Consider the following 25,381-nt stretch of genomic DNA (forward strand, 5'->3'; position numbering starts at 1 on the left):
TCCCTGACCGCATTACAAGTTGTCCCAAGTGCAATACACCACTGACGAATTTGTGGCATGGAGTGTGGGGGTGTGTACATACTAAACGATTGGTACAGAAATATATTGAGGACCATTGGAAAACGAATCTCCCAATGACGCCGCAAGCGCTACTATTCCATCAGGCGCGGCCGCCGGAGGAAGAGGGTGTTCGAGGAGTGAGATCACCTCCCGTGCTGGTGCACACGGTTCTATTGGTAGCCTTGAGATGCCTCCTGAGTAAATGGCTAGAAGCAGACATGCCGGGATTAGAAATGATTGTGTCGCGGCTGAAACAGTTATTGGTTCTTGAGAGGGTGGAGGTGGAAAGGCGGAAGGAAACGGGAACCAAGAAGCTATTTGATAAGTGGCAAACATTCATAGAATCGCAATGTACAGCAGCCGAAATAGCGGAAATTGTTAGGCCCTTCCAGTACACAAAGTGGTATTGTACACAGCTCTTCGCAGGCACTTTAGGGGGGTTGCAACTCTGAATCAGCTGGGGGAAAAAAGGATGAGTAGAAACTTATTAATGACCTAGGTCATGTCGGGGTTGGGGGAAGTCATGCTTTCGGTCCATCTGAAGATAGACAATTATGCCATGTTCATATGTTTATATGTTTATGTGTTATGTTGAATTTAATTCAAAGTTAATTCCATGACAGTAGAGTGCTGCGCACTCATGATGTAACTTTTACGTGAAATGTTTGTAAGAAAATGTGAAAACTGATAATAAAAAGGATATTTTAAAAGAAAAATTCCTTGAGGTGTTTCCAAAATGGGGTCACTTTTGGGGGGTTTCCACTGGTCTCTCCAGGGCGTTGCAAACGCGGCATGGCACCAAAAAAACAATCCAGCAAAATCTGTACTCCAAAATCAAAATGCCGCTCCTTCCCTTCTGAGCGCTGCCATGGGTCCAATCAGCAGCTTGTTACCACATATGGGGTATTGCCATAATCAGGAGAAAATGCTTTACAAATGCGGTGGTTCTTTTTTTTCCTTTATTCCTTGTAAAAATTAAAAAAGAAAAAAAAAAAGTCTGTTTTCATTTTCCCAGCCTAATTTCACAAAATTTTGCAAAAAACCTGTGTGGTCAAAATGCTAACTAAACCCCTCGATAAATTCCTTGAGCGGTGTAGTTTCCAAAATAGGGTCACTTTTGGGGTGTTTCCACTGTTTTGGTCCCACCTGGACGTTGCAAACGCCACATGGCACCGAAAACCATTCCAGCAAAATCTGTGCTCCAAAATCCAAATAGCGCTCCTTCCCGCCTGAGCCCTGCTGTGGGTCCAATCAGCAGTTTATTACCACATATGGCGTAATATATCGGGAGACATTGCTTTACCAATTTTGGGGTGCATTTTCGTCGTTATTCCTTGTAAATATTAAAAATGTCTAGGTTTTTTTCAGAAAAACAGTAGATTTTAATTTTTACAAACTAATTCCAATATATTTAGCGAAAAACCTGTGTGGTCAAAATGCTAACTATACACCTAGATTAATACATTGAGGGCTGTAGTTTCCAAAATGGGGTAACTTTTGGGGTGTTTCCACTGTTTTGGCACCACAAGACCTCTTCAAACCTGACAAGGTGCCTAAAATATATTCAAAAAAAAAAAAAAAAGAAAAAAAGGAGGCCCAAAAAACACTAGGTGCTCCTTTGCTTCTCAAGCCTGCGTTTCAGTCCATTAGCGCACCATGACCACATGTGGGATATTTCTAAAAACTTCAGAACCTGGGCAACATACATTGAGTTGCATTTCTCTGGTAAAACCTTGTGTTACAAAAAAAAATAAAAAATGTAGCACAAATGAATTTCGGCAAAAAAAATTTAATTTGGAAATTTCACCTCTACTTTGCTTTAATTCCTGTGAAAGGGTTAAAACACTTTGTGAATGCTGATTCGAATACCTTGAGGGGTGCAGTTTTCAAAATGGGGTGATTTATGGGGATTTTCTAATATATAAGGCCACTTCAGAACTGAACTGGTCCCTGAAAAAATGGTCTTTTGAAATTTTCTTTAAAATATGAGAAATTGCTGCTAAAGGTCTAAGCCTTGTAACGTCCTAGAAAAACAAAAGGACGTTCAAAAAACGATGCAAACAAAGTCGACATATGGGAAACTAGTAACTATTTTGTGTGGTGTTACTATCTGTTTTACAAGCAGATCCGTTTAAGTTTAAAAAAAATGCTAATTTGTGGAAATTTTTTCTACATTTTGGTTTTTCAGAAATACAAAATTTATTGACCAAAATCTTTCACTAACATAAAAGTACAACATGTCACGAGAAAACAATCTCCGAATCGCTTGGATAGGTAAAAGCATTCCGAAGCGATTACCACATAAAGTAACAAGTCAGATTTGAAAAAAATCGGCTGTGTCCTGAAGGCTAAAGCAGGCTGTGTCCTAAAGGGGTTAAGGGTCTGTTCACATCTGCGTTGGGGACTCAGAGGCAGGGATTACCGAAAACCATAACGCAGCATGTTGTACTATTGTTTCCGGTAAAATCACGGACACCACTGGACGAAAAGCTGACAAAACCCATTCATAGTCAATTCCGTTGCTTCCGGAATTCCCTTTCTGCTTCTCTGACGGAGCGACTGAATACCACAAAACAGATGTGAACAGCCCCTAACTTGTTTTATACTGAACACAGTCAGCAATCCCACTGAACATATAAATGGACCGAGAAAATGTAAGGCTGGGTTTACTTTGTGTGTTTTTTGGTTTGGTAGATGAGCTCCCATTTGAGAAATATAGAAGTTTATCAACCAAAACAAAAAGCATGTTAAAACCACAACAAAAAACGCACAGTGTGAACCTAGCCTAAAAGGCATTCAATTAGTCCCAGAGATTAATAAGCACAGACTTATTTAACACTGGGATGTAGAGAAATGTGCAAAACACAATATAAAGGACTCATTGTCCCTATGGGCCTTAGAACAACTCAGACACAATTAAGAAGTGAAGTTGCAAGGCATTCAAATGATGACTTTTAGGCCTAGTTCACACAGTTTTTTGAAGGCAGAAAATAATCTTGACCGACCTGAGCCATGCCATGTCCATGTTTTTCAATGGACCACGGGAAAAAGCTGCGGAAAACGGTCGGAAACTAGCGCCGCAGGTTTTTCTGCCTCCCATCGAATTCAACGGGAGATCAGAGGTGGAACCACGGCAAGAAAGGACATGCTGCCTTTTTTTTTTTTTACCCCACGAGCAGCTAAAAAAAGCCACCTGGGAAAAAAAATACGCCTCTGCCTCCATTTGCAGTCAATTGGGGGGCGATTTTGGAAGTTTTTTTTTTGTTTTGTTTTTTGGCCGATTCCCACACCGTTTCCACATCAAAAAACTGTGTGAACTGGGCCTTATGCAGGGAAGCACATTTTACCACTAGACAAACCATGTACATGACAAGCTATTATGTTAAATTATTGAATATGAACTGATATAAAAAATATAGTACAATATGTTATCTAAGATACCAAAGGCTTTAGTGAATGGATTAACGCCTTATTACAGTATTCAGTGTTTACGTACCTTCGGGGATATATTCCTTTTCCACTTTTCAGCCAAATGGAGACAGAATTTCAGTGCATGAATTTTATCAGGGCCTAGAACAAATCCAATGTCATTACTAATTTACCGCTTTAAAATAAATAAAATAAAAAATTGGGAATAGTTAATACCATATAATAGCAAAAGTCCAAAGTTCACTAACCAGTTGGAAGTTCTTGTGCAATTTTATGAGCAATAGCTGCTGCCCACTCTGGGTTACTGATGGACTGAAGGTATGACTGAATAGTGAGCACAGTCTTAGCAGTTAGTTTATTGATAAGAGAAGAACATTCATTATTCTTCAGCTTCAATGCTTTGGGCCGTAAACTTTTCTCAAAAACATGCTTCACAGCGGTCATGTACAAAGTGTCCAATGAAACCTAAATTTGCAAAACAAGTGTAAGAGACCATAAGTAAGCTGGACATCTTGCTTAAAAAAAAAAACATATAACACGTTTGTCGATTTCACTTTTGACCACCTAGCGTTTGCAATTCACATTCCATTAGATTTAACTATTCACTTATGCTTAAAGGAAGAGTGTACCATTGTACAGATCTCCTTCAATTGCTCTTTAGCAATGAACTTTAACAATTTGTTAATTACAGTATGACTAAGTAGCACCTAAATGAATTTTAATCTAAAAAATAAATAAAATAAAAATACAGGCTAGAACCAATAAAAAAAATAAACCGCTGAAATCATGGCACCCACACCAACAGAAGAAGCTGAAGGTAGACACTAACGCTGGACGCTTCTAATTGCTTTTAATATAATGTAAACAAAATTTTTATTTATTTGTGTTGTCACTTTCTACTTTTTAATGTATTCATACATTTACTTGTCTATGGGGGCTGCCATTTTTTTTTCCATCTCTTTATGAAGATGAATACGGCAGCTACAATGTATAGGGCACAATGAACGTCTCCCGTCCATTACCTCTGCTATCTGGCTCTGTACTGCGCAGACGCAGGTCAGAGTCACACAGCAGAGAAGCTGTTTGTAGGGAGATAGCAGGCGCTATTATGAAGACCAGGTGCACTGCAGGTAAGGTGCGTGTGTCTCTGTCTGTCCCTCTCTCTCGCTCACATTAGCCCGCCCTCCTGACCCCCCCGATGACCCCCCCCCCAACGCTAGATGTATTGTCAGTGTGGACGGTGTGCGGAGCTAAGCTTATCAGATGTAGCAGTGCTGAGCGCGTGCGCGGCGTGTCTGTGTAGTAGTGCTGCGCGTGTGTGTGCGGCGTGTCTGCGTAGCAGTGCTGCGTGTGGGTGAGTGTGTAGCAGAGCGTGCGGCACATGTGGCGTATGCACGGTCACCGCTGATCCCTCATAGCCGCTTATGAAGAATGAGCGGCAAGCACCCCCCCACACACACAATTCCCCCTAAACATGCAACTACGCCACACAACCCCACCCATTGTTCTTTTTTACGCAACACGTTTTCTTTTTTTAAAACGCTTGCGTAGAAAACGAACGGCCCGCTTTCCCATTGACCCAACTGTATTTTTTAAACCGCGTGTGTAAAAAGCGCGTTGTATGTACTAGCAGCGCACTTTACCAATTATGTAAATAAAAAGCGTAAGCAAGCGTTTTTTTGTGGTTTTAGGCACGTAAAAAAAACAAAAAAAAACGTGTCAAATACACACCGTGTGAACCTGTCAACTGAACAGTCATTCACTTCACTTTCATCTTTCTAAGGGTATGCTCGCACGCAAGGTTTTCAGCCGTTTTTCGGGCCGTAAACGTCCCGAAAAATGGCTGAAAAATCGGAAGCAGAACGCCTCCAAACATCTGCCCTCTGGTTTCAATGGGAAATACGGCGTTCTGTTCCGACGGGGCATTTTTTACACGGCTGTTTTCCCAAAAACGGCACGTAAAAGGACGCCCGCCAAAAAGAAGTGCATATCACTTTTTGGGACGTTTTTGGAGCAGTTTTTCATTGACTATAGAAAAACAGCTTAAAAAACGCCCGTAAAAAAAAAGACGTTAAAAACGCGAGTTTGATTAAAAAATGGCTGAAAATCAGGAGCTGTTTTCCCTTTGTTTAGTAAGCGTATGAACAGAGCCTTAGCCTTTTGGTGTGTCCTTTAGCTTCTGCCAGCTGTAAAATCACACCCAAAATGGCAGCCGGACACTGCTTAGCAATTTGCAGACACCTTTTCCTGGCTTGCAGGAGGGGGGGGGGGGTGAGATTCCCTCCCACATTTACGGCAGCTGTGAGTCAGGTTGCTTTGCCTTATTCACCTTGCTGTAATTCTGGGAAGTGCTCAACATAGGAAAACATGTCAAATTATTATTTAATTTTGAATACTTTCCACCATGTGGAAGAAAAAAAAAATACAGCAAAAAACTTAATAGAAATAAGTAACTTACTTAAAGGAACAGTGTCACCACAAAAAAAAACTTCATGTCCGTTTAATGTTAGTGTTTTATTAAAAACGTTTTTATTTATTTATTTGTGTGTTTGTGTGTTACTTTTTTATATTTTTTCACTTTTTCTTCCCTATGGGGGCTGCCATTTTTTTTCCATTTCTGTATGTGTCGATTAACGACACATACAGACATGGAATACGGCAGCCACAGTCCCATAGGGACTGCGAACGGGGCCCGTCCCATCCACTTCTGTGTACGCCGTCTGTGTGGGAACTGCGCATGCACCGCTCCCACACAGTCCAATTTGAAATGTGCGCCGTCCGGCGCCATTTTCCTGTGGACCAGAAGTCGCGGCCGGACAGTAAGATTACTACTTCCGGTCGCGGCTTCCGGACTTGTGCACTTGGACCAGCGGCAGCAGACGGAGCGGACGGGCCGGAGGGAGCCGCGGCGGCAGGAGCAGGTAAGAGATTTCTATGTATGTTCGTGTTTGTGTGTGTTTACTACTGTATGTAAACCTACTACACTGTGTGTTAGCTCAAAAAATGGCGACACACAGTGTAGGAGGTTAGACCGTTCAATCCCCTTGTTTATCCCGGCACTAGCCAGGATAAAGGAGGGGGGGATTCTCAGAGCTCACTAGAGCGAGTGCTTTTTTCCCAATTTTGCGGCAAAAAGCAATGTGGTTGCTTTACCACATGCAATGCTGCAATTTTGGGAATAGCTCCTAGTAGTGACCAGCAATGGGAAATATTATAAATTAGAATCTAATTTATAATATTTCCTGACTCGTGAAAAAAATAAAAACAATTTGAACAATGTTTAATCACCTACACACTAAATGTTTAATTAAAAAAAAACAAAAACATGTTTTGCTGGCAACACATTCCCTTTAAAAGGGAATGTGTCGCAAATTAAAAAAAAAAAAGTTTAAGTATAGAGCGGGGACTTCCAGGTTCTGTCCTGTTGGATAACAAATAAACTTTCTAACCTACTGACATTCAGTTAAAAAGGGTAACTATCAGAAACGAAGCAGCTTAACGCTCACCCGAGCGCTTCTGCCGCTTCGTTTTAGCGATCAGTGCGGGTCTCAGTGCTCGGACCCCCATCAATCAAAACTTCTGACTTGTCATAAGTCTTTTGAAAGTTTAGTTACTTTTTAATAAAATATAAAAAGGGAAAAAAAAAAAAAATATATAAAAAAAATTATGGAGACAAACATTTAAAGTGTACTTCATAAAAGTGTACGTTTTATATTACACTGCTATTTTCTATCCACTATTCGCTTTTCAAATAATTTATGTTAAAAAGTTCCCTGGCATCTGGCACGATCCATGGCATAACGTATTACAGACGTAGTCACTGCTAGAAGCATTGGGTTTATGGGAGAGCAAAGTAGCAGCAATAGCGGACTGTAAAAAATATTTTGAGAACCACGTCTTTTTTTATTAGGATTGCCATAAAAGAATTTTAAATGGCACCCAATAAATCTCAAAGGAAAGTTTTACTTTAAAACACCATACTGCAAATAAACTAACCTAGATACGGAAAAGAACTCACCTTCATAAGTTTGGAAATTAGCAACAGTGTTGGAAAGGTCTCCTCACCTAGCTCTGGAGCTGGAATAAATGGAAATTTATGAACACACACACACACATTATATATATATATATATATATATATATATATATACACACACATATACATACACACACACACACACACACACACACACACACACACACACACACACAAATAATTAGCACTTCAATTAACACATAAGATAAAGCCAAAGAAATGGATGTTAGGTATAGGACACAGCACTTACATATGATGCCCCAAAAACTTGCTGCTGTTGTGAAGAAAAGCAAATGAAAAGGCAGTCTTGTAAGTGCAGCACTGGGCATTACGATACCAAGTTCTAAAATATACTGATGTTCTACATCAGCTGGAGGTGCAATTCTCTTGTATGATTTGAGAAGATTAACCAAACTTAATGCCTGCAAGCAGAATGGAAAACATACAATGTATATTACTATGCCAAAAAAAAACAAAAAAAAAAAACGAAAGTCACAAGAAAATAAATCTAATAGTTGTTCAGACAAATTAATTGGTTAGGATAGGACTCTGAGACCCACTCTCTAAATGAGGTCCCACAAAGAATAGAATTAATTTAATTAAGTTTCTTATCTCTTCAGAACAAACCCGATCCATATGCTCTATTAAGGAACATAGACATTATAAAAGGATCCCCCACTTAGCAGGGAGGAAGCCCCTTAAGTCAACGGGGCGTGTTACTATGGCTGTGACACTGTCCAATCAGATATGGACAGTGCCACAGCATGAGAGAGTGTGCGATTGCAGTCTTTTCATCTGAACAGGCAAGGGGGCGTGTCAGTGCTACGGACAGTGTGAGCTGGAGAGCTCATCTCCAGCTCTTGTGAGAGATCAGTCTTGTACTTTGTCTGCCGGACTGGCAAGGGGGCGTGTCACTGTCCGTAGCAGACACACGCCCCCTTGCCAGTTCGGCAGACATGATCTCTCACAGGAGCTGTAGATGAGAGCTCTCCAGCTCACACTGTCCGTAGCACTGACACGCCCCCTTGCCTGTTCGGATGAAAAGACTGCAATCGTACACTCCCATGCTGTGGCACTGTCCATATCCGATTGGACAGTGTCACAGCCATAGTAACACGCCCCCATGTCAGTACACACCCCGTTGACTGTTCAGGGGGTTATTTAAATATCAGGCAGCAAATATAACGGCACCGATATCTAAATAACAGTGGGATGTAGAAAAAAGAATGTAAGTGCCCCGGGGTTTGTGCAGCCCTCCCCATTACATGCTGCACATGTATGGGGAGGTGAAAGGTTCTCTTTAACAGGTTACTTCTCTCCTTTAATAGTTACTGTACATACAGTAAAATCTCTTGCTCTTTTATATTTGAACAAATTTGTTTTGTCGAGTTTGGTTGTGCGTCCATAGACTTTTGCAAAGAATATAATCTAAACAGTAGTGTAAATTTTATCTAATTTTATTTTGGCCCCAGTTTATAGTATAGTAAGCCCTTCCTAATGCAACAGCAGCCACTAGTGTTGCACTTGGGTTTTTAGTTTAACTGAAACAACCAAAGAGCTACATCCAGAAGCACCATTTCTGGATCCCAAGAACAATAACTGTCCTTAAGAAGTTTGAGATTGGGACCCAAGGCTATCATATCCATTTCTAGAGTACTCAAACCTACGGACATTTAGCGGAAAAACCTAAGATGCAAGGGCATGCGCACCTATCCATACATAGTCCTAGGAGTTTGGCCTCTGCAGTAAAATGTTGCTAAATACTTCCATCATTTTTTTCTGTAAATTTTATTAGTAAAAATGGGATCTGCCAGGCTTCCTTACCCATCCTATTTGACAGCAGCACAAGACAGGGGGGAAACGCTGAGCTTGGGTATTTGATTTAGTATTTTCTAAAAAAAATAAGTTACTATATACTTTCGTCAGAGACTGTTTTTCTAACAAGTCACAATGAAATTATCAAAATTATAGATTCATATAAAATATTGCTTTTGAACATGCAAACACCATGTAACATACCAAATTTTTCCACAGTTTAAGCAAAAATGCACGGTTGTATTTATTTTATATTACCTGGCTCAGTTGGATATTAGTATTCGGCTCATCTGCAGCAAGTATCACTTGCAAAGTTCCTTCAATAGTCTCATAATCATAAGGATCCAGCTAAAATAAGAGTATTTTATATTCTAGTTTTAATAAATATGAAAAACAAATCATTTCTGCCCCAGATTACAATCTTATTTCAGGTGAGAACAGTATATAACAGGTTTCTGGATAATTAAATAGATTTTCCAAGGATTCAAAAATTGTACTCAAATAAACTAAAATATAAAAATAATAAATTCTATATACTCACCGTTTGGGTTCATCATCAATTCGCTACTGCCGTTGTTAAGGTCCCCTGTAACTACTTGGTTTACTAGCCTCTATAATGATGTATTGTCTGTAGGTATGTCACTTCATGTATTTTAATCACAGTGGTCAAATCATGTCACTATGAACAACACGCCACTGTAGAGAGGGGCAATTGACCACTGCAGTAACAATTTACGTTGATCAGTTAGAAGCGGTTAAGAACGCAAACAAAGGTGGGAGCTGTGTAACGCTGAGGATTCCAAAAATACATTATGCAGACAAGTTTGTTTTTTTATTTTAGATTTACTGACTTTCTTTTTAATCCAGGAAATATCCATTAGCATGCTTTATATTCCTCCTAGAGGAAACCTATAAAACACTACTGTGACTATATGTTTTTTGTCTTGAAGGTTCGTAAATACTCAACTAACTTAAAGAGGCTCTGTCACCAGATTTTGCAACCCCTATCTGCTATTGCAGCAGATAGGCGCTGCAATGTAGATTACAGTAACGTTTTTATTTTTAAAAAACGAGCATTTTTGGCCAAGTTATGACCATTTTTGTAGTTATGCAAATGAGGCTTGCAAAAGTCCAAGTGGGTGTGTTTAAAAGTAAAAGTACAACTAGGCGTGTATTATGTGCGTACATCGGGGCGTTTTTAATACTTTTACTAGCTGAGCGTTCTGATGAGAAGTATCATCCACTTCTCTTCAGAACGCCCAGCTTCTGCCAGATCACGCTGTGACGTCACTCACAGGTCCTGCATCGTGTCAGACGAGCGAGGACACATCGGCACCAGAGGCTACAGTTGATTCTGCAGGAGCATCAGCGTTTGCAGGTAAGTAGCTACATCGACTTACCTGCTAACGCCGATGCTGCTGCAGAATCAACTGAAGCCTCTGGTGCCGATGTGTCCTCGCTCGTCTGACACGATGCAGGACCTGTGAGTGACGTCACAGCGTGATCTGGCAGAAGCTGGGCGTTCTGAAGAGAAGTGGATGATACTTCTCATCAGAACGCCCAGCTAGTAAAAGTAGTAAAAACGCCCCGATGTACGCACATAATACACGCCCACTTGGACTTTTACTTTTAAACACACCCACTTGGACTTTTGCAAGCCTCATTTGCATAACTACAAAAATGGTCATAACTTGGCCAAAAATGCTCGTTTTTTAAAAATAAAAACGTTACTGTAATCTACATTGCAGCGCCGATCTGCTGCAATAGCAGATAGGGGTTGCAAAATCTGGTGACAGAGCCTCTAAGTTGACAAAAGCTGTGGCGAAATACGTATTGGGGCACGGAAAACTCTGCAGCAAATCCGAATTTTCACCCGTGAATCTGGAAGGAAAATCTGCAGCAATTATGCTACTTGTGACCGTAGCCTTAGGCCTCGTTCACACAGGTCAGATATTCTGCGTAAAACTATGCAGCGTATCCGAGCTAGAACCCGCAGCACATTCCATCCGAATGACCACACATTCCTGGCCGCTGCAGCAATCACATGGGAGGAAACGTCATCCATGGAGGCCGGGCTAGACGCAGAGAGTTCTAGCCAAGTACGAGATCCCCCCCCCCCACACATTGCGATCTTTGTGGCAGAATCACAGCTTTTCCGCCGCAAAAATCGTAACATCTGCTGTTTGTTGTGGGTTATGAATTCAATGGGGAAACGATTCCGCAAGATAAATGAACATGCTGCGGATTAAAAAACACACACAGCAGGTCAATTTATGAACTTTGATATTTTTTTTCACGCAGCGGCGATGAGATTTGTTCAAATCGTATCCACTTCGCTGTTACTGTAATATGCTGCGGATTTTCCGCAATGAAACCCGTTGCAGCAAATCCAGTGTTTACACTACGTGTTAAGCCGGCCTGAAGATGTTTTCAAATAGACAAACTGCTAATTTCGTGCAGACTGAAGAATATTAAAATATTTTCACAATATTTATCATAATATTTGAAGTTTCAAGATGAATGAAGACCAGAAAATGCTTCAGATAGAAAAATACATTTGACTTTCAGGCTTTAATATTTTACACTGTAAACCCTATTGTCAAATATTTGCGTATACTAAAAGACATCAAAAAGTATTAATCAGTGGCATGACTTGTTTGAAGTGGGTGCATATTTTTTACCTTATGCAGAATGCCATTAAGACTAATAACAAGGTCTTGGGTGCTATTTAGCAGAGGCATAATCTCTTTGGCTTTAGTCACCAGCTGAGGATGTTGATTTGGCTCCATAGTACAATCACTATGGCTATTCTTACAACTTGAGCCAGAAAGCAGCAGAGTTTCTATGTAGTGCTGAAGAGCAGCATCCGAGTCCAACATAAACGTGCTGCCAAACATGAAGCAAAAATACTAATTGTAATTTTTTTTCACATTAAATCAAATCAAAATGTATAATGGCCAAGTATTTACCTGCAATACTTTAAAATGAGAGCTGTATCTACATATGAACTTTGAACTAATGTGGAAATAAGCTCTTTCTTCTGTTGAGACTCCTGTCTAAAAACAGACTGGAAAGAAATCTGCAAAATAAATATAAAAAAAAATTAAGTAAAAAAAAGTTTGTATAATGTAAAGCAGTACATAGATACAATTTTGCATCACCTATTCGATATTGATAATATAAAATATACATCAAAATATATTTTATGCCAACATTTCAATTTTACATTATAGATAGATGTTCCAAAAATAAAAGTAAATAAATATAACAGTAGAAGCTAAAAAAGGAAAAGTTGAGGGGCATGGCCAGCTACAGTGCTGTGAGGACACATCTGTGAGCTCCTCAGTGCGTTCATATAAAAAAAAAAAAAAAAAGAAGGGGCAAACACAATATTTTGACATGGGCAGGGCAAGACAAGAAAAGCGAAGTTCAGGAAACCAACACTCTCCTCCTCATCCCCCAGAAAATACATTGAACAGTACTTTCCTAGATCAGAGGATTCTGGCCTACCTCCCGTAACTCCAATGGCCTCCTCCTCTGAGCCACGGCAACTACCATGCCACCATTGCTGGGTAGTTTGGACCCTACACGGTCCCCAGCAGCTCCTGGGCCCTGCCACATCCTGGAATCTGATCCGCAGGCACTTCTCTCTCCAAGCCAGGGAACATTGTCTGCGGCTTCTCCCCTGATCCTCACTGCATGGGTCCCAGCTTTAAAAGTGATGCCAATGCGGCCTTCCACTGTGCTACAGCACACCTAACAACTTTTGAATATTGCAAAGAGGGACAATTTTTTTTCAATTCAAGCCATGCCTCAAACCCCACTCATACACACCAGGTTCAGCTCACACAGTATCATGCTCTCATACTGCCCCCCCCATAGAACCCGCCACACAGTACGATGCCACCAAACAGTATAAAGCCAATACAGATGCCCCATACAGCATAACGTCCCCACACATGCCCCCATACCGTATAATACCCACAGTTGCCCCCATACCGTGTAATACCGACAGTTGCCACCCATACCGTATAATACCCACAGTTGCCACCCATACCGTATAATACCCACACAGTTGCCCCCATACAGTATAATGCCCATACAGCTGCCCTCATACAATGTAATGCCTCCATAGCTCCCCTCCTACAATATAATGCCGCCTTAGCTGCTCCATACAGCGGAATACCCCTATAGCTGTCCTCACACAGAATAATGACACTTAGCTGCCCCATACAGTATAATGGCCCCATAGTTGCCCCTATACAGTGTAATGCCCAGATGCCCCCATACAGTATAATGCCCCCTTAGCTGCCCCATACAATATAATACTGTATAGTGGCACCTATTGGTCATGTCTCCTTAGCTGCCATACTGTATAATGCTCCATAGCTACCCCATACAGTAAAATGCCACCTTGGCTGCCCTATACAGCATAATGCCCCCTTAGCTGCCCCTAGTGCCAGTGCCACACAGTGCCCATATAGTGCCCATGTAGAAAGCACCCCCCCTGTAGATACTGCCATTGGGGCTCCCTCTAGGAGCGGAATCCCCAGCCAGAGCGTCAGACACGCTGTGACTGAGGATTACGCTCCAGGAGGGTCCCCTGACGTCACGGTCCTTATTTGGACAGTGATGTCAGACGTTCACTCTAGGGGAGGAATCCCTGTCCAGAGTCGGCAACGCTCTGTCAGGGGATTCTGCTCCAGGAGTAGCCCTAACTTCACTGTCCATATATGGACGTATTTTCCTGACCGTACACAGTTCAGGGAGACGCGCTCCTAGCATCATCATTATGTACGACGCTAGGTGTCCGGCTCCATGACCGGTGTTCGGTCCGTGAAACGCTGTACGGGACAGTATTCCAGCAGGGAAACCTAGCGTCATACATACCTGACGATAGGAGCCCGGCAGCCTGAACGGTGTTTGGCGAGGGAAATCAGCTGACATGCGGTCCGTATATCATGGACTGAACACGGTCATGTGAATAAGGCCTTACACAACCCGGCAGCTTGATAATAATCCACACTCTAAGAGAACAGCTATTACTATTATCAGATCGCTTACCCACCAGCTACTAGACTGTATTATGGACCCCAGTGCTCGGTACATATTCATAATCCTCCAGAGAGGGAATAAAACTTTAAATACTATAAATGTCTATGCCCCGAACCCGGGTCAGGTCCAGGTATTTGAATACCCTATAGACCGAGCACTTCCCATTGTGCAGGGAACAGTGTTAGGCCTTATTCACACAAACGTGTCAGTTTTGCGCGCGTAAAAACGCAGAGTTTTTTTCTGCATTGTAGTTCCGTGTGACATCCGTGTCTGCGTTTTTTACGCGCGTATGTCACACGTTTTTTACGTCCGCAAAATAAACTGAAGGAGGTGGTTTTCTTTTTCTCATCATCTCTTTAGCAACTGTTGCGTGAATCACGCACAGCACACAGATGTACGTCCGTGTAATGTCCGTGGCTTTCACGCACCCATTGATTTCAATGGGTGCGTGATGCGCAAAAAACACACAAGTATAGGACATGGTGAGTTTCACGCAGCGGATACACTGCGTGAAACACACAATGTCTGAATGGCCCCATTGAATTGCATAGGTCCGTGTGACGTGCGTTTTTGTAACGTGCGTAACACGGACGTGAAATACGCTCGTTTAAATAAGGCCTTATTGTTTTGGGGCTTAAACTTAGCCCTTGTCCAAACCCTGGATAACTCCACAGGCTGGGACTCCCTATCCTACTTGGGTATCAAAAAAGTTAAAGTGCGTTTTTCAGCTCCAGCTTGGACCTATGCGCCTTTCCCACCCTGCTGATGGAGATTATTACTTTTATTCCCCTTCCCATGCTTCTTACAGCAGAATTTACTACATAATGGTGCAACACTGGATCTGGCCATTTCTAATAATGCAGAACTTGTTAGGAATATCTATTTTTGTGAAAACCTCAGTAGCAGTGATCACAATAAAGTTACATTTTATCTTTACTATAAAAAACTAACACTGGCTGGGAGCGCAAACACACTTAATTTTAAGAAGGCCAATTTCCCCAGGATGAGGGCTGCTATTCAGAATATAGCCTGGGAAGAACGAATGTCAAATAATGGTACAAATGATAAATGGGAGATCTTAAAATCTACTTTGTATAATTATAGTGCAAAATGTATTCCTATAGGTAACAAGTATAAACAACAAATTAAACCCCACATGGCTTACACCTTCTGTAAAAAGGGCAATACATGACAAAAAAAGGGCATTTGAAAAATACAAATCTGAGGGTACAGCTGTAGCCTTTGTAAATTATAAAGAGCTTAATAAAATCTGTAAAAAAGTAATACAATTAGCAAAAATACAAAATGAAAGGCAGATGGCCAAGGACAGTAAAACAAATCCCAAAAAAATCTTCAAGTATGTAAATGCAAAAAAGCTCTGAACATGTGGGACCCCTAAATAGTTGTAATGGGGAGTTGGTCACAGGGGATCAAGAGAAGGCAGAGTTACTAAATGGGTTCTTTAGCTCTGTATATAAAACAGAAGAAAGAGCAGCTGATGTAGCCGGTGCCAGTGCGGTTAATACATCAATTAATAAACTGAATTGGATGAATGTAGATATGGTCCAAGCGAAGTTAAATAAAATAAATGTACACAAGGCCCCAGGACCAGATGGGTTACACCCTAGAGTTCTTAACCAGTTCAGGACCGGGCTATTTTGCGCCTTCAGGACCAGACACCGTTTAGCCCTTTTCAGCACGCGTTAGTTAAATGGCTATAACTTTTTTATTTGTTGGGCTAACGACGTGATTTTTGCTACGTTTTTTCCGTAGACAATGAAGGTTTCTATTGTTATCGTTTTTATACACACCTTTTTTGCTATTTTAGAATTTTTATTCATAAAGTTTGAAAATAGTAAAAAAAATAACCTTTTTTACGTTTCAGCTATTTTTTTTGCTAATAACATAGTTTTACCATAAAACAGACCTTTTATTTGTGATAGTCATTGTCTACCGTAAATTTTAATATATTACATGTCTATATTAGGGTTTTTTTTGGGGTGGGTATTTTATGTGTATTTATTATAAAAACATTTTATGCACTTTACTATTTTTTTATTACTATGGTCTGTCCCTCAAAGGTCAAAAAAGACCTTTGGGGAACTTTATATATATTTTTTCTTTCTTTTACACCATCTTTTTCCACTGTAACTGCAGCCCCAGTTACAGGGGAAATCAGCCCTCTCATAGTGACGATTGTCACTAATAGGGCTGTGCTGGGTCTTGTAAAACTCAGCAGCAGTCTGCCACTAACGGCACCCGGCGATCATGTGACCAGTCACATGAACACCGGGAGGAAGAGAGACCGCGCCGCTGCTGCTGTCTCTATTCCTATACACAGCGTTCATTGAGCGCTGTGTACAAATCATCAGAGAAGACAGAAGCAGCGAAAGCAGCTTCTATCCTCTCCTCATGGTCCCCGGCAGTCACTGACAGCCGGAGACCCGACATTCAGCTGCACGATCGCGCGGGCAGCAAGTTAAGAGCCGAGCCGTAAAAAGTCTATGGCTCGGGTTTTAAGGACCCTGACCGCTGGCCGTAAAAACACAGCCAGCGGTCGGGAACCAGTTAAAGAGCTTAGTTCAGTTATTTCTGTCCCCCTCTTTGTAAGATTTAGAGATTCTCTAGTGACTGGTATAGTGCCAAGGGACTGGCGCAGGGCAAATGTGGTGCCTATTTTCAAAAAGGTCTCTAGTGGGGGAAATGCTTGAGGGGCTATTGAGGGACTGTGTACAGGATTGTGTGAGACAAAATAGTAAAACCGTGCTGGCTGTCACTTATACTAAGGACAGAAGTTGTCAAAACAACCTGATTTCTATTTATGAAGAGGTGAGCAGAAGCCTAGACAGAGGGGCCGCTGTGGACATAGTGTTTCTGAACTTTGCAAAGGCATTTGACACTTTCCCTCATCGACGTCTAATGGGTAAATTAAGGACTCTAGGTTTAGAAAATATAGTTTGTAATTGGATTGAGAATTGGCTCAAGGACCGTATCCAGAGAGTTGTGGTAAATGATTTCTACTCTGAATGGTCCCCGGTTATAAGTGGTGTACCCCAGGGTTTCCGCGCTGAGATCCCTATTATTCAACTTATTTATTAATGATACAGAGGATGGGATTAATAGCACTATTTCTATTTTTGCAGATGACACCAAGCTATGTAATATAGTTCAGTCTATGGAAGATGTTTGTGAATTGAAAGCTGATTTGGACACACTTCGTATTTGGCCATCCACTTGGAAAATGAGGTTTAATGAAGATAAATGTAAAGTGGAGAATCTAATTTATGAGGAAAGATTTAAAGAATTAAACCTATTTAGCCTTGAAAAGAGACGACTAAGGGGGGGGGGGACACGGACATGTTTAACTTTAATACAAAAAATATGGTGAAATCCTGTTCCATGTAAAACTCCCCCAAAAAACAAGGGGGCACTCCCTCCGTCTGGAGAAAAAAAGGTTCAATCTGCAGAAGCGGCAAGCCTTCTTTACTGTGAATCTATGGAATAACCGACCGCAGGAGCTGGTCTCAGTAGATGGCTTTAAAAAAGGCTTAGATAATTATCTAGAACAAAAAATCATCGGCTCCTATGTCAATGTGTAGAAATTTATCCCATCCCATGGTTGTACTTGATGGACATGTGTCTTTTTCAACCGTACTAACTATGTAACATGCTGACCTCTCCTGGTTGCCATTAACGGACATAGGAAAAACCCTATGCTCTTGTTATTTGATCCTTATCTATTCAGTCTCTTTAGACTGAATTGGTCGTGAAAACGCAACAAATTACTAGTATTAGATTCATGTGCCCAGGACGTCACCAAACCCATCAAAAAGGTTGTTATGCGTTCTAAGAAATGTTTTTATTAAACTTGGCACCCGAACCAATAAGAAAAGGGCCTATTTCCCTATAGAAGCCCTTTGTAAAATGGAAACTCTGGAACAGACCCTTTGTAAAGTGGAAACCTGTTGACCCAAATACTGCGTGACTTATTAGCAGCCCACCATGAGGCCCATAAACGACTCATAACCTCTCTCCAAATCTGCTGCAACAAATTTTATGAGAATATTGACAAATGAGGCGTATGCTGACCAGGGCACTTAAAACATAACAAGCTTATAATATAAAGTAAGACAGGACATCCACTTCACACCAAACAAAATATTTCTAGAGAATTTCATGAGTTTTGTACTCTTATAATCTGAACCAAGCCACTTTGCCTGATACTTGACATCTCCCCACGGAACAGAATTTAATTCCAAAAGCAGCCACATTCTGCGTCCCCGAGCATTCTTCCTGATCAGGGTGAAAGGCCTGGTGCAGACAGCATTATGGCAAAACTCTATAAATCTTATACCTCTTTTACTAGCTACATATAAAATGTCCCTCCGGGCCTTACTATTCTCTCCACAGTTTATGGAAGTTCACATTTCACATCCCAGGTAAGGACCCACAACTCTGCTGCAGCTACATGCCTTTATAATTACTAGACCTCAAATTATATGCAAAAAATATTGGCAAATAGACTGCAACCTCTTCTTAGAGAGGACCAGTCATGTCCCCAGAAAAGGTAATCTGTCTCCATACCTGTACAGCTGCCTTAGTCCATTGCGGTTTATTTAATGTTGCTAGGTGCCTCTGTGCCCCCACAATATGCCTGTTCCCACAGAAAATCTGCCAGTTTATATTGGTGGCTGATATGCGAATATTTTAAAAGTTGACAACTGGGCGGTCTCAACCATCCAGCGTCATGGGGTCGCGAACCTAAGCCGCTCAGAAAGGGACATGTCAGAAGTTTGTCGAACATTTAGCTACACTTTAAGGCCCTTTGAAACCAATCACAGATAATCCCGTTTCTTCCAGGGGCAGCGAAAAATCAATTCCTTGTCAGAACTAAACACGATGCTCTCCTCTTTTCCCAGGTATTAAGTACTGGGTCTTTATCCCCATTATACAAATAGTTCAACTGGATAAGGTGTTCCCAAGAGCTTCCTATAATCAAACGCAAAAAAATAAAAAAAGTCACAGCACCATAAAGATTTTTCCATATTTGAAAAGATATGCTTGTCCTCCTCTGACACTATTTCCATAATCCACAGAATGCTTCTAAAACTTGCCTCCACTATCCTTCCTACCTTTTGCACTGCATGGGAACGGGAGCTAGGCAAGACCTTTTAAACTGCACAATGGTTAAAATGCTCTGCTTTTATACATCAGTGATCGCCACAGAAAACATCTTTTAAAATAGTCTCAAGCTGGTATACGGTATACTCATTGCTTCACCACTGGTACCCAAAAGTTTCTGATATGTGTTTGAGGTGCGAAGAAGAGAGAGGGAGATAATGTCACATTTGGTGGAGTTGCCCCCCCCATGCAGTGGTTCTGCACTCAGGTCATCAAATTGACAGAAGAAATAAAAATATGCTCATTCCCAACAGCCTCAAAGCTGTCCTTTTGTTTATGATATCTAATGGTTTCCTGAGATTTAAACAGTCCCTTGTACGACACCCGCTTCAGGCTGCGTAAATGTCCTCCACTGAAACTGGAAAAAACACGCACGCACACACACCACACACACGTTGGAGAAGTGGTTTGTAGAGATTTTTCTTGCGTAGAATGGAGGAACAGATAGCCCTGAGGCCATTACACACTACACTTTCAGTCATCTGCCTCGTCATTACATGGTCTGCTCTTCTCCACTAATGCACTCCCTCTAGAGTACATACCTATTTTCCTCTTAGACTTCTTTCTACTGAGTTTCTCTTTCTCCCTTTTCTCTTCCCTTCCCCTATGTCTGATACATGCTCTTTTTCCTGTTCCGGTCTCCTGGACTTCCTCAGGACAACTTGTGCTATTACCTAATATGTTATATTAAATATGTAATAAAAAAAAAAATGTGATAATGATAATTTGAATAGGAAATCTGAATGGAAAGGATAACACACTTTATTGCCTAAGGATCCTCCTATATAATCAGCTATTATAAATAGGTAGACCGTATCCAACTTCCTATCAATATTAAAAGGAAAAAAACTGGCCAATATATCTGCCTAAAGATTTTACTTACTCCAATATTGCCGAGCTGGATTCCCCACTCTGCATTAGTAATGAGCTCTTGAAATTTGATTTGTTCTTCATTTTCATGATACAAGCGCGCAAGCTGAGCTCCAACCACAGCTACAGCCTATAAAATAAATCACCATAGTTTATTCTGAAAGCAAGATCTCAAACTTTATATCTGGTGCATCATGTAAATCCTCAACATACCAAAATTTTGCTGTAATTTTGCCATGTGTTGTTTATGACATGCCATAGCTTTTCAAACACTTCTTTCTTGGAAAGTAGGGAGCAGTAAGCCAGTGCAAGGTTACAATCCACCACACGACAATTGAAAACCTGTCTCAAACAAATAAAACATACAAATCATAAGCCCCATAAGATTGGTTACGTTGTATCTACCATTTGACCTAAATATAAAGCACTAAGCTACTTAACTTAATTTTAACAGAATGTATCATCAGAAAACAACATCATTTAAGTGAGGTTTTTATTATAAACATACTTTATTTAAAAGTTGGTAGTGTTTTATTCTTTTTCGATAGAGATAGATGTATGTATGTATGTATGTATGTATGTATGTATGTATGTATGTATGTATGTATGAGTATGACTCCTGCGGACACTAAAAAAAACCTGAATAGCTCAGTGGCTGTGGGCTGGGCAAAGCCTGCATGGGACAAGCTAATTCTTCTTAGTGTCAGCCTCCTAGTTGAAGCAGCAGCCCATACCACATGATTTCCTTTGTCCCCCAATGAAACGACCAAGAAATATTAAATGAAAAATAAACACACAAAAAACACCATGGTCTCTGAATGAAGGGGCTGGAGACTAATAATCTGTGACATTTCTCTGTTAATTAACTTGCAATTTCCAGTACGAAATCATGTTACCAATAACATCCATTCTCACCTTATGTAATAAAGCCATTGCAGTGTCCTTTATAAGTGCAATTGTTTTTTCTCCCATTATGGCTATAAATGTTTTGGTTTCTGCCATAACTTTTCCATCATGTAACTGAAAGTGTAATAAACAGTTAGAACAAAAACATTCTAAAAAGGATTGAATAAGGGCCTGTTCAGACAGTTTTTTTTTGGCGCCGAATTTCATGCGGAAACAGTGTCTGAATCTGCGCAAAATGACACCCCAAATCTCCTCCCATTGATTTCAATGGGAATCAGAGGCTTTTTTTCCTGAGCGGTTTCTGTTCGCTCACGGTAAAAAAAGCGATATGACCTTTGAGGCGTTTTCTGCCTCAAAAACCTCATTGAAATCAATGGGGGACGGAAAAAAAACACCACTGTGGTTTTTGGGAAAAGCAGCTCATGGTTTTTTACTTTGTCTGTTAAAGAAGGTTAAAAAAAAAAAAAAACGCCTCAAAAACACGTGTGGTAAAAAAACACTTAAAAAACACCCCCAAAAAACGGAGTCGATTTTTCCAGGCAGAATCTTCTGCCTGCAAAAAACTCCTTGTGAACTGACCCTAAATCTAAAAATGGCCACAACTATCTAAAGGGAAAATCAAAGCAATAACATGACAAAAGCAACTTCCTCCAGAAATTTATTTTTGTCTTTTTATGTAGCCTTGGAATATAACCTAAACAAAGAATCTGAAGACAGATTTAGAAACTGGTGCCTTTTAATGTTTAAAAGTCATTCTGAAAAATTACAATAAAGAGAAAGACAGACAGAGGACAACCGATTTGATCGACTTTTTCTGTCAGTTCATTGACTGAAGTGGCAGGCAAACAAAAAAAAACGCCACTTTAACCCCTTAACCCTTTTCCATTTCACCCATAGTTTTTTTCCTCCACGACTCCCAATAGCCACAACTTGGCTTGTTTTTTGCAGGACGAGTTGTAGTTTTTCACAGGACCATTTACCAATACTAATGTATTGCAGTATATTGTCATTTTTACAGGCAGGGCAGGGCTTAACAGGAGATTAAGAACATCACACCTTTGGGCCTTCATTAAGCCCCTGGGCTGCCATGACAACCATCGTTTCCATTACAACCATCTGTTTCGAATGTCTTACATGCTGCGAGCGGGCCCGCTCCAATCACCCCACGCACCACGACGTGCTAGTACGTCGTGGTGCGCTTAGGGGTTAATGACACGGACAATTTTTGTTTTTTTTCTTAATCTAAAAGCCATAACTTTTTGTTCATAGACAGCAGTATGAGGGCTTGATTTTTGCGGGACAAGTCGTAGTTTTTCATGGCATCATTTAATGCACTGGGTAACTAGAAAAAAAAATATTTGTGGGGTGAAATGGTCAAAAAAGTGATTGTGGCAGTTTTTTGGGGTTTCGTTTTTACGGCGTTCGTCGTGTGGTAAAAACAACATGTATACTTTATTCTACGAGTTGATATGATTACAGCAATACCAAATTTATTGATGTTTTAACACTGCAAAACCATCCTGAAATGCAACTTTTTTTATTGTAGATTTTAAATATATATCTCAAGAAAATACAGTTGGCTCAAGTGTCAAAGAGTAACTGTACTTTCAAACTTTTTATATATCAGAGACATCAAAAGTTTGCATTATTCTATTTAAAAAACAAAAAAAACAAAAACAAAACTGCATAAAAAAAAAATAATATTTTTTTTCCAACTCACTTTTTTTTTTACGCTTTACTATTTTTACTTTTTCTAAATATTTTATATGACTTGTTTTGCCGGGTTGTATTGCCAACAGCCTAATTAGGCACCACAGTAGTGATTGCCACATATATATTTTTTCAATCAGAGACCAAGTATGCTCTCTGACTGATAAGGGGGTTGATAAAATTAAAACAAGTTGGTTACCCTTCCCCTAGGGTCATCTGAAGATAGACAGGGACAAAAGAAAAAATTACAGATCCCCCTCTGCTGGAACTGCTGTCAGCACATTCCCTAAAAGCCACCCCACTACTCTTAACACAGGCAGAATTGAGATCTGAAACACGGCTCCCACTTCAAACTGCTCTACCTCAGGTTAGATCAGTGATTATGATCTGTTTTTAAAGTCAAGGGTTGTCCAGTGCGTAAAAATGGATTTCCCTTTTCTTGGGATACGCCATCAATAGCTGATGGGTCGGGGTCTGACTCCCGGGACTCCCGCCGATCAGCTGTTTTGAAGGAAGTGCAGCACTCGTTCACTTCAATGGGAGAAAAGCTTGCAATACTGTGAATTGCCGCTACATCCGTGTAGACGACTCACAGTGAGCAAATAGAAATGAAGGGGAAGCAGCCCCTTCAAAACAGCTGATCGGCGGGGGTCCCAGGAGTCTGACCACGTTCCATCAGCTACTGATAGCCTATCCTGAGAATAGGCCATCAATTTTTAGAGACTGGACCACCGCTTTAAATTGCAGCTCTAGCCGTGTTTGAGCCTGAGCTAGAGCCCTTAGTAGGCTCCCTCTGCTGTCACACTGCTGCCCCGAGCTGTGCGGATTTTAAACACTGTCATTTTACTGTTCAATGAGCACAGCTCGGGATCATCAGTAGGTTTAATTCTAATCTGGTTTATTAGCTGGCACAAATTTTACTATACCTTTACACTCAAATGATTATCCATATTGTTTGAAGCACCATGTTGCAGACAAGTACCAAATGCCCAGATAATGAGTTTCAAGGAGAGTTCACATTGGCTGCACTCCTGCAAATTTTCCAGCAAGGCAATTACAGGTGTGTTAGCAGGTAGCAATGCATTTTCTCCTGTTGAATCACAAAAAAGAAAAAAACTATTTGTGCTCAATACCTTATCTATGCATTTCTTACATATTAATTATTCTTATGCACATTAGGTATCAAGAGTGAAAACATATTTATTTTAATATTACAAATAATCAACCACATTAGGGGGAATTTATCAAGACTGGCATTTCAGATGCCAGCCTTAGGGCTTGTCCACAAGTAATTGAATTGCTGCAGAAAATTTCTGCAGCATTTCCGTTGAAACTAGCAGACAATCCGCTGCGGAAATCAGCGCTATTTCCTGCATTTTTTTACTGCAGAAAATGGTGCTGATTTTTCAATGCTGGGAGATGGTGATATCTCCTCTGAAAAACAACCCCGTCCACTTTCCGCAGAAGGAATGGACATGCTGCAGTATGAAAAATACGCACGACAGGTGAATTTCTGGGCTGAACTTTTACGCAGCGCGTGGATGATATTTGTTAGATCTCAACCACTTTGCTGCTACTGTATTGTGCTTCGTATTATATGACCGCAATTTCAGATGGAAAATACGCAGTAATGTGTGGACAAGCCCTAAATCTAAAGAACAATGAAGGTGCGCCTCTTAATAAATTAGGCACATCTTTGGCTGTTTGTGCACCAGAAAGTCAAATCTACTCAAACTATGAGATGGAGGAGATTTGTGCTATAATTCACGCCATGGAATGCCAAACGCCCTTCTAAGCCACACAAATGTTTAGGTAAAGTGGCAGGAGTGGTGTAAATGCCTGAAAAGTAAAAAAAAATTTGTGCAAATAGCGCCTTCTGAGGCATTTGCAACTTATGTGCGGCAGAAAACTGGCATAAAAGCAGTACTAAATTCCCAATGTAGAGCCACGTTCAGATGTGTTTTATTGTTGCAGATTTTTTGTGGAGAATTCTGCAGAGAAATTCCAAAACACAGTGTGGTACAATGCTAGGGAATGGAGTTTTACAAAATCTATTTCAACAAAATCGGCAGAAAAATTCTGTGCAGCTTTTTGGAATGCTAAAGTTGTAAAAATCTAAAGCGTTCCCTATACAATGCAGATTTTCGTTTTTTTGCGGATTGAAGACCATGCACATAAAGCGTCAACCATTTCTGAACAGAATTACATCCAAGGAGAGGTTTTATATTATTACACCAGGTGTGCACCACCTCAAGAGTCCATGTTCATTATTAGGGAAAAGGGAATAGTGGATAGAAAATAGTGATGTCATATCAAATT

The 25,381-nt window shown here is 40.6% G+C and overlaps 1 protein-coding gene across 2 annotated transcripts in view; it reads right to left on the reverse strand.

Annotated features, from left to right (window-relative positions):
- The window catches only part of KNTC1 (kinetochore associated 1), a 245,329-nt gene that overhangs the window by 72,042 nt on the left and 147,906 nt on the right, over positions 1–25,381 (reverse strand). For both annotated transcript variants that reach the window (XM_075834110.1, XM_075834112.1), the window contains 11 exons: positions 23,989–24,152; positions 21,362–21,466; positions 20,660–20,788; positions 20,460–20,576; positions 12,310–12,419; positions 12,022–12,226; positions 9,599–9,688; positions 7,776–7,947; positions 7,508–7,566; positions 3,738–3,954; positions 3,557–3,630 (listed from right to left, as the gene is read on the reverse strand). In XM_075834110.1, the coding sequence (XP_075690225.1) occupies positions 3,557–3,630; positions 3,738–3,954; positions 7,508–7,566; positions 7,776–7,947; positions 9,599–9,688; positions 12,022–12,226; positions 12,310–12,419; positions 20,460–20,576; positions 20,660–20,788; positions 21,362–21,466; positions 23,989–24,152 (1,442 nt within the window). The remainder of the gene's footprint in view (positions 1–3,556; positions 3,631–3,737; positions 3,955–7,507; positions 7,567–7,775; positions 7,948–9,598; positions 9,689–12,021; positions 12,227–12,309; positions 12,420–20,459; positions 20,577–20,659; positions 20,789–21,361; positions 21,467–23,988; positions 24,153–25,381) is intronic.

The sequence above is a fragment of the Rhinoderma darwinii genome, chromosome 1, assembly GCF_050947455.1.
Source record: "Rhinoderma darwinii isolate aRhiDar2 chromosome 1, aRhiDar2.hap1, whole genome shotgun sequence".
In the NCBI taxonomy this organism is placed as follows: Eukaryota; Metazoa; Chordata; class Amphibia; order Anura; family Rhinodermatidae; genus Rhinoderma; species Rhinoderma darwinii.